At 32.7% G+C, this 10614-nt stretch overlaps 1 protein-coding gene across 1 annotated transcript; it reads right to left on the bottom strand.

The window, feature by feature from the left end:
• Nucleotides 1-5836: 5836 nt before the first annotated feature.
• On the bottom strand, nucleotides 5837-8979 carry LOC131598572 (uncharacterized). Its single transcript, XM_058871158.1, has 6 exons — nucleotides 8863-8979; nucleotides 8114-8667; nucleotides 7468-8006; nucleotides 7204-7328; nucleotides 6839-7105; nucleotides 5837-5857 (listed from the first exon to the last, which is right to left on the bottom strand). Exons 1-6 carry the CDS (start codon nucleotides 8977-8979, stop codon nucleotides 5837-5839), a joined length of 1623 nt encoding a protein of 540 aa, XP_058727141.1.
• Between the last annotated feature and the right edge of the window lie 1635 nt (nucleotides 8980-10614).

Below are 10614 nucleotides of genomic sequence, written 5' to 3'. Positions count from 1 at the left end.
AGAGACACCCTCCGATCCATCATCAATTGAGAGATCACAAATGAGTTGTAATAAATTATCTCAACAAATTTATAAGAACATCACCTAATTTTCATCCATTTAAGATCATAATCACTCCTCCTCTCAATACGTGAATCACTCTATTCTAAAATGTTTAGAAGTTTCAACCCTTAAATAATCTCAAAAGATCTTTCAATTTTCAGGATGAGAAATTTCTAATAATCTCTCTTTGACTTTCTAGAAAACCTCTTCCTCTTGGAAAAAAAAAGATTTTAAGGCAAAAATACATATAAATATAAATGATGATGTATATTTTATAATGATAGATTAGTTATTTATATTTGGGTTAAATATGTTTTTTTCTCTATAAACATCTCAATTTTGATTTTTAGTTCCTATAAAAAATGTATTGACTTTTAGTCCCTATAAAATTACCTTTGCACTCACTTTTGATCCCTCTACAGAGACTAAAACTGAGTGCAAAAGTAATTTTATAGGGACTAAAAATCAATATTTTTTTATAAGGATTAAAAACCATTTTGAGTAATTTTATAGGGACTAAAAATATATTTAACACTTTATATTTTCATCCTATTTTAATTTTTAACTCAATTCTTTTAAATATAAATTTACAACCAAAAAACACAATATAATAAGTGTTTGGATTTATCAGTCATCTTGTGACTTAGCCAAATCTTATCAATCGTCAACAATATTACAACACACAATTTATTTATCAATAATAAGCAAAGTCAATACTACAATAAATAGGTCGGTTCGAGTCAGTAGGTCATAAGACAATTTAAAACAATCAAAATTGTGAATAATAAATAACATTCTATTTCGTGAAAATTCAGACTAATTCAAAATTTAAATTTTAAGCAATTGAAGAAAAAAAATCAACACACACAAATTTTAAATTACATTATTAAAATGAACAATCACAATCTTATAAACAAATTGAAATATGTAGGTTTAAAAAATAGAAATCATAAAAATTACTCTAAGTAAATAAGTTTAAGAGACTATTTTTCCATCCTTAATGAAGAAGAACCACCTCATAGAAACATGAAGATGCCCATCTTAATTCAGGAAGTACATCAAATTGATGTACATATTTCACACTAAAACACATTTTAAGTCACACTAAAACACATTTTAAGTGAGACATTATTTTATTTTTTCCAAAACTAATTTAGAAATGTATCTTCAAATAGGTTTTTACAATAATTTTGTTAATTTAACAATTCGGTGACAAATAGAGAAGTGTAGTTCCGAATTTGTCAAACTGGAATTTAAAAAGAAAAAAAAACATCACCTTGTATGTATTATATAACTCAATGAATATTTCAAAAGTGCAATTTTAGAATTGTCAAGCGGAAAATTTAATAAAACACCAACTTGCATGTTTTGCTTCATTCATGATTATATTGTCATTTCTTCTTCAAACCCGACCAAAATCTCCTTCCACACTCAATCAACTTTTCTACTTCAAAACAATATTTCTCTATTTTTCACATCAAAAAGAGCAAAAGGAGTTGAAATTTAAGGTAATATACATGTGTTTTCTTCCTCATTACTTCCAAAAATCTGGTTTTTTGTCTGAAAAACAAACGTTGCATACGAAAATACATTTTAGAATTGTTGTTGGATGTCATACAAAACTGTATTTTCGGATTAGTTAAATGTCGACTTCAATCAGTTTTTAATCATTTTCTATTATAATTGGCATGTGATATGATGCACCCTGATGTTGTACCAAAAACTATTGTGTCTACGGATGGGAAACCAATTGATGTCAAGGTAGATGTTGGTAAAAAAAAATTAGAAATGAATAGGAGTTTGTAGTTCGTGAACATATACTCTAATGAGTTCGCGCGGAGGCTACCAAATCGGAGTTTAACGCTGTAATCGGGTGGTCACATAATGGTTTTGATATAAAACAAGCATTTGTGACACTGAGATGTGAAAGAAGCGGCAAGTACACAAATCCTATTAGGAAGTTGAAAAGGGATGACATCGGTTAGAGAATATGTTAGTATCCTATTAAGTTGGGCGAGTACCTTATAACGAATAATACATGGAAATTTAGTGTGATTTATGGTATACATAATTACGACATGTGTCGCAAGTTAGCCGGTCATCCTATTGTATGTCACGTTAAACTTGAAACAAATGAATTTGTGTCTAACATGTTATTGAACATGGTGCAACCCAAAAACAAACTTGCAACTTTGAAATAGAAAAAACCTCAAAATGTCTCAAATATCAAGCAAGTATACAATGTTTGTGCCTGAAACAACAAGCAATAAGAGGTACAAGAACTTAAATACAATAATTGTTGAAGCTTTTAGATTATAACCATTATGTATCTAGGTATAGAGTATGCGAGGATGGAGAAACCGTTCGAGATATATTTTGGACTCGTCCTGATTCTATCAAGTTGTTCAACATATTTTCCATTGTGCTTATTATTGATTCAAAATAGACATTACTACGGAAAAGGCATTTAACAACGATTAGGATAATCGCGCAGGACCAGACATTGTTATGTAGCATGTGGTAGTATATGCGGTACTTTCAAGCACAGTCCAATGACCATCGTAGTAAACAGGAAAGCGCGCACTCTTTAACCATGGTTATTCCTAATAACCGTTGTGATATTATATGTGAATAAATGTCAATCGTATTATACCAGAATCAACACTGCACCATTTTTGAATTGTTATCAAAACTTGTAATAAAAGTACACAATAAATTTGAACAACTCGAGACATGTAATCTTTCCAACATCCAAAGAGAATAAAAAGCGTATATAATTAAAGAAACAATAATGAGCATATTTGGATTTTAAATTTCCAAGAGAAGAAGATGAAAAATTAGAAGGAATAATATAAAAGCGGAAGAACCAAAACACAAAAACACCTTCATTCATAGGAATCAACATGTGTTATCCTGCTCAAGCTACCAACAACGTTCAGAATCCAAATGTTGTTGTAGAGGATGTTGTGGTTCAAAACCAACATTAGATTCAAGATGTTGTTGAAGAGGGTGTTGTATTTAGACTAATGAGAGCTCTCAGGGTGAGGAGAAGAAGAATGAGAAAAAGAAGAAGGTTGAGGAAAACAATTATTATTTTTTATTCTGATGATGATGATGATGAGGCCGACTATGATTAGTCTAATTTTATTTCAGCGAGAGGGTTTAGATATGACTATGGTTTTTGATTATGCAATGAAGTTTTAATCTTTTTGTTTAACTTTCTTAAGGTTATCAACTTAAACAAAGTAAATTTTAAACATAAAGTAGATAAGAATCAATGTAAAATTTTCAAATTGCAAACCCTACTTCAACTATTGTATTTCATAACAAAGTAAATATTAAACATGAAGGAGATAAGAAAACACAACAACTTCACATTTCCAGAAAATTTCTCTGACTTCAGTTTGTTCTTCAAATTCTTGTTCTTCTTTTTTGAATCTTCATACATAATCTTCAAATAGCCCACAACTTCCAACTTCGACTTCATATTACTCTCATCTTCATTTCTCAAATTTTCTCTCATGTCTTCATCCCATATGAATAAATTATATGTTTCATCACTCTTCCGAAATGGACATCTCCAAAAAATTCTTCCTTTATTTTGTCCCTTCTTGCATTGATACGAAACCATACGACTATCACAACCACAAAAAATTTCAGATCTAGATTTTACAGTGGAAGAAGACATAGTAAAACCTTTGGATGAGTTTGTCTTCAAATGCGACATTTGATACGGAATTAAACAACAACAATGAGTATGGGTGTTCTTGTCTTCTTTCCGACGATGTCGACGATGTCGGTGTTAGGGTTTATTTCTTTTTTCACTAAAAAATGGATACATAGTGTTTAACATATATAAAGAAGCGCCAGTATGTAACAACAATTTTATAAAGGATGTGTAGTGATACACCTATCATTTTTTAATTAAATATAAATAAAATTGAATAGGCGCGCATTAACGTAAAATAGATTAACTATTTGAGGAACTTGAGGATCGAACCCAGGAAAGTTGGGTTATATCACCACGGTTAGGTAATTAACCGTAATTATAACCTTAAAATTTTTAATAAAAAATAAAAAAATTGTTAGCGCATGAGTTTAAAAGTGTCACCACGGTTTTGGGGCGAACCGTGGTGACTTTGGCGTTGTTGTTTTTGTGTTTTGTAGTAGTGATTAGACGAACAAGTACAAACTCTCACTTTTGGAAATTGTTGGTGTTATTTATACAGAGATTACTTTTCAGTCAGATTTGTATTTTTAGAAAGTAAAAAAGAGGACAATGTTACATTGACTTTAGAAGTGTGTTGGACTTTGTTGAAGGACCAAGAAAACATATCAAATTTGTCACTGATCATGAGACCGTATAGATGCATTTTGTTGCAAAAGTGTTTCCTAAATCATATGCATTCCTTTGTAGATATCACATAACCAAAAATGTGTCAAGTAGACTTAAAGCCTACGGTAGGGACCAAACAAATCAAGGGAGAAAATTGAAAAATGGTCAAAGCTCATGTGATGTTGGAAAGCATTATGGATACCTAGAATGTTAAAGGTGATTTATGTAGAGATTGGAAGCCCGTGAACCAAATAATTTTAAATCAGCATAACGAAATACAAACATCATTTGGTCACAACATTACCGTGTTAGAATATAAATTTAGAGAGAATAATCTTTATTCACAAAGTCAAACAAGCCAAAAAAATTGATTCAAATATCTCAATGTGTGATTGCATACTTAGGAAGACATAGACGTCTTCCATGTGCTTGTTTAATTTTTAAGAAGATAAAACTTGATAGATCCATTTTACACCCACTGAGAAAACTCCAGTTTAATGATGATGATGTTATGAACAATGGTAAATTGAATATATCTATTGTGATAGAATGAAATTTTTAGATATCTAATTGTTGCGTTTACAACAAAATTAAATTTTACAATTATCTTATCGACCACCAACATTTTCGAAGACCATTCAATAATTTTTAATATTTTAAGCAAAAAAAAAAATTGTGCATTTGTTGTCCGGCGTGAATAAGCACATGGAAGACCAGAGCAAAGTCACTGAACCATAAGTCAATTTTAAAACAATCAAAGAATTTAATAATTAAATAACATTGGTGAAAATTCTACAATTTAGACTAATTCAAAATTGCAATTGAACTAAATTGAAAAAAAATTAAATCAACACTCAAAATTTAAAATTACATTATTAAAATTAAAAAAAAAAATCCCAATTGCATTAACATGTCGAATATGCAGATTTACAAAATTGAAATCATAAACATTACTCTAAGCACATAATTTTGGATTTGACAATATATATACAAGATGGCAAGATGCATATTACTCTAAATAGCCATAGCAAAATAGATTCATCTCTGTAATTATGCTATGAACCATCTCTTAGGCCACCACAACATTCTCATGGATGTTCCTTCCTGTACAAAGCCGGTATAAAAAGTGAAGAAAATAATAGGGATGCACTCGTTGAGTGTTTCAACGATTACCTAACTCACAATTTTGTAAATTGTATTTAATAAGGAGATGGGCCTAAATTGATGAACAAACTCCAGACGCAAAACTTTAGGAATCAAACAAATATAAGTTTGATTGGCTTCTAATATGACACTCAGATTCTTCCAAACATTTTTAGCAAACTCGCGAACTTTTTCATTAACTATCTCCCTAGATTTTTGATAAAACTTGGCCGGAAACCCATTCGGACCCGGAGCTTTCCAAGGATGCATGTTAAAGAGATCATGCTTAACCTCCCCATCATCAAATGTGAGCATTCAATCTATCCAAGCGTTACCCTGCAAGAAAAGGAATGGTGAAATTGTTTTAAGGGTTAATAGTAGTTTACCCCCTGTAATATGAGCGTGTTTCGGTTTACCCCCTACCGTTGCCAAAGGCAGGTTTTGGCAACAGTTTTTTTGAAAAAACCGTTGTCAAAAGGTAGGGAGGGGGGAAAAGCAAAATTCGCTAATATTTTGTGCTCCTATCACCATCTATAAGTCACTTAGCACGAGATCTTTCGTACCACATTAATTATTCCTTCTTAAGAATATGATTAAGATCATCGTTGAGCTTTTTCTCTAGCATGCACAAACTACATATATTGTTCTTGTCATATATGCTACGCTGAAACCCTCCTAGCCTCTCAACAATTTACTTCTTCTTCTTGTTCTTAAATTTCGTAATATTAAAACATTGTTATCAAACATCCAAGCACTCTAACACTACTAGAAATTTGGCCTACGGCCACGCTAAAATTTTCCACAGCTCAGAAACTGTGGCCACATATATGATTTGGCCAGGGTTTTCAAAGCGTAGAATTATGTTATAAAATACTGAATCCGGAGTATGAAACTGTGGCCTTTATAAAGACGAAATTACTTATGAGCCACTCAGTGGCGGAGCCAGAAATTTTATATAGCCTGGGCAAAAAATTTAACTGAACGTTACATGTGACAATATATAAATAATCATAAAGTGTGCTACATAAGAGAGATGAAACCTCACCTGCGAATAGTGTGCTAAATAAAATTAACAGGTAAATGCCCCCTCCGAGACTTTTTTGCGGTGAATGTTCGAATAATATCAACATCTTTAAGTGACTTGAATATATCTCGCTCGGTGTAACATATCATCAAGTCATTGAACCACACGTCGTTGATCTTGTTGCGCAAATTAGACTTGATAATCTTCATTGCTGAAAAAGCTCTTTCAACGGATGTTGTCGACACCGGCAATATCAAAGCCAACTCAATGAGCTTGTAAGCCAATGAAAATACCAAATATTTCTCAGTTTGAACCATCTTCATAGCCAAACTTTGAACATCTTCACAAGAAGTAAAAGAAGCATGCCTTTTTACTTGATGTACATAAGTCTCAAGTTGCTCCCTTATTGTTCCATGGTCATCATCAGAAAAGTCTGCATGATAAATATTAGCAAGACGAGCAAGCTTATCAACATCAAACTTGGAAAAAGAGTTCTTGGGGTCAAGACATGAGAAGCAATCCAGCACAACGTTACTTCCTTCACAAAACCGGTGATCCATCTCCACACATATTTTGTCAATAGCAACATAAAAAATCTCTGCACGGTAATGGTGAATATTAGTGACAGTCCTCCCTTCTTTTCTTGAACGTCCCGAACCGGTATTTCTTCATCCATATTTGGCACCGGAATACTTTGAGCAAAACAAAATTCTTGGACATCACTAAATAAATCATTCCAACCACTCTCTCTCAATATAGCCAATCGAGCTTTAACATCATCAACTAATTCCATATCAAGCACAATATTAAGATCTTTTGTTTGCAAGATTTTTGAAAGTTCATTAGTGATACCAAACAACTTTGACATAAGCTTCAAAATGAAAGCAAATTTAAAGCTCTCCATTTTTTCTATCAACAATACTAAGCACCTCTAACACGGAGGACCACATCTGATACAAACGAATCAAGGTAGTATAATGTGAACCCCATCTAGTATCTCCGGGTCTAGCGAGACTAGATGATTGGTGCAAGCCCTTTCCTTGAGATATATCACCACTCTCAAGTTTATTCAAAATATCTTGGTGTTGTGCCTCCTTCAAAGCATCCTTTCTCTTGCAAGATGCACTTGTTGTGGTTACAATCAAGGAGATGTACTCAAAGAAATCATGAATAGATGAGCAACTACTAGCAATGGACACAACCACCAATTGCAAACGGTGAGCATAACAATGGACATAGAAAGCATAAGGGTTTTCATCTAGAATCTTTCTTTGTAAACCATTAAACTCACCTCTCATATTTGAAGCCCCATCATATCCTTGCCCTCGTATCCTTGAAATAGATAACGTATGACGATCGAGAATACCATAAAGAGCATCCTTTAGTGCCTCAGATGTAGTATATTTGACATGATGTGGAGCAATAAATCGTTCCACAACTTTCCCTTTGTCGTTCAAGAACCTAGAAAAATAAGTAAAAATTTAAATGTACTCGTCTATGTTTGAATGAAATTTACACATTTAAGTTAATAATTGTAGTAGTTTCAATAACAAACTCATTGTACTAACCTCAACATCACCGCCATTTGTTCTTTGACAAATATATCACGTGACTCTTCAATAAGCACAGAGAATTGTCTATCACCAAGCTCTTCCATAATCACCTTGGTAACTTCATGTGCACAACACGTTGCAAGCTCCTTTTGAATGTCACCGGAAGTCATAGTGCAATTTTTTGGACCACGATCAAAAGCATCTCTTACTTTTTCATCATTAGATTTTACCCAATCCACCATCTCTCTAAAATTTCCCTTGTTTAGAGAAGTAGAGCTTTCATCATGGCCACGAAAAGCAATGCCTTTTGCTAAGAGATATCTAGTACAATCTAAAGAACAAGTTAAACGGATCTTATACAATTCTTCTGATTCCCTAGTTGCTCTAGCAAAGATACTTGTCACACGTTGTCTTTGATTATTATAATCATCATAGTGCTTCACACATGAGTTGTGCTTACTATCATGACTACCAATATGATCTTTAAAGCCTTTAGATGCATGCTTCCAATCTTTAAATCCGTCTTTGTTGAAGACTTCGTAACCAAAGTGTTCGGCCCTCCCGGGCGGCTTAAAGAGAAAGCAATAAAACAATAAGTTGCATCCTTCAACTCACTGTATTCAATCCATGTATAATTCTTATACCATGCTTTACAAAATACTCTTGAATACTTCCCAAATTGAGTACGAGGAAATTTTGCTAAATCAGGTTGCGTTTGACCCTTCATCCTCATGAATTTGTTTCCTACATCCTGGATCACGCACAATCTCATTTAGATTAAACTCGTTGGCCACATTAGGGGGTGTTTCTTCTACTTTGACTTCCGGTTGCTTAACATTCACTTTCTCAATACTTGTTCTAGGAACCAAAAACTTCCTCATCTCTGAAATTTAATGATTTAGTGAAACGAATATTTAATTAAACAATTTATAACACGCAAATTGACAAGACCAAATAATTAAATAAAATAAATAATTCATAACCACAAAATTAAAAGAGAATTTTATTATTATGAATGACCTATTAAATTAACCAAAATCTTTGATACTATATTAGAACCCCAAAAAAATAGAGTAGAGTTTCTGTTAAAATAAAAACTACAATATAAATATTAGAAGAAAAATTGAACTATCATTCATTCTAAATTAAACTATGTAAAATTGACCTATATTGAACTATGTTTTTTGTTTTGTTTGGAAAAGGCAAAATTTTATTAAAAAGAATACTCTAAGCACAAGACAGTGGCAAGAGATTTCTAAAACCAACATAAAGATACAGTAGCAACATGTAAATTGAATTGAAGTACTATTGTTACATTATAATATAATACTAATATCTAATAAGAAGACAAATTAAGAGAAAGAGAAGCATGTTACCTTGCTAGTGCTAGCTGGAATGTAAAGGAGATAGGAATAGGAACAGACAACAACAGGTGCGGTTCAGAGATAAAAAAAAGGGTTTTTGCGGTACTGTTTAGTTTTATTTTTCATTTATTTATGTTTTAAGTCATAAATATTTAATTGGGTTGGGCCTGTCTGGACCATTGGGTATTCATCTATTTTAATTTTTACACCCTTACTTTTACTAATTTTGCCCCTAGTTTCGTTTAAAAATTGGCTATTAAATTTAGGGGAATACAAAGAAAATAGGGGTTGAGCCCGGGCGCGTGCCCGGGCTTGCTGGGCTATAGAACCGCCCTTGGAGCCACTAGGTGTGGGTGCAGAGAGTCGATGGAATAAATCAATATAGGATGATGGTCTAAAAAGTCAAGCAAAGGAAGCACTCCAACATATTCATGTAAAATTTCCAACCATTTCCAAACTCATCAAACATCTTCCTCATATACATAAGTTAACAATTAGATTGATTTCACATAAAAATCTCTTGCCACAACGAAACATTCTTCATATAATTTCTCTAATATGTGTTGTGCTCACAATTCATCTCTACCACATGATTTTCCTTTGAAAAATGATTTAATGCACATGTGGATAATATCAATTTTAACCACCAAAGGAGCTTCAAAGGACATTGTGGTTGGCATAGAGGGAAGTGGCTTGCACGAGTGTTTAGCCTCCAAAGTCTTTATTGTATTTACATTATAATGGGCCACTATGGATGACCCTAACACTTTCACATTCGTTGTGAAATGGAGGTCTTGCTTGATGTTAGAGCTACTCATTTAATCTTTCTCCTAAATATGAACTTCCTATGACCCAAATAATATTTCCTATAACTGTTCAACACACTATCAACTTAGTTGGCATGACAATCTACGTCTCTGCAAGTAGCTTATCACCCAAAAATGTGATGTTGTTGCAAGGAGTTCTAATTCCCGACATGCAATCTCGCCTTTATAAGGCTTGTCCACATGTAAAGTGCAACTATGTAGAAGTAATAACTGGACCTAAGCACCTATAGATCCCGATTCAAAAACCACCTTATAAAAATCATCTTCCGATGTCTGAGAGAAAGCAAGACGATAACTAAAAGGTATACTTTTCATAGTGAAGATA

Source organism: Vicia villosa, linkage group LG4 (genome assembly GCF_029867415.1).
Source record: "Vicia villosa cultivar HV-30 ecotype Madison, WI linkage group LG4, Vvil1.0, whole genome shotgun sequence".
NCBI classification, from domain to species: Eukaryota; Viridiplantae; Streptophyta; class Magnoliopsida; order Fabales; family Fabaceae; genus Vicia; species Vicia villosa.
This window is presented reverse-complemented; position numbering and strand designations above follow the sequence as displayed.

Bases quoted from the DNA above. Each gene is read 5' to 3' on its own strand.
- LOC131598572 (XM_058871158.1), bottom strand. From the start codon at position 8,979: ATGAGGAAGTTTTTGGTTCCTAGAACAAGTATTGAGAAAGTGAATGTT. The intron at 8,007-8,113 runs GTTAGTACAATG...TTATTTTTCTAG, and splicing joins CAAATGGCGGTGATGTTGAG to GTTCTTGAACGACAAAGGGA. The intron at 7,106-7,203 runs GTTCGGGACGTT...ATATGTGTGGAG, and splicing joins ATATGGATGAAGAAATACCG to ATGGATCACCGGTTTTGTGA.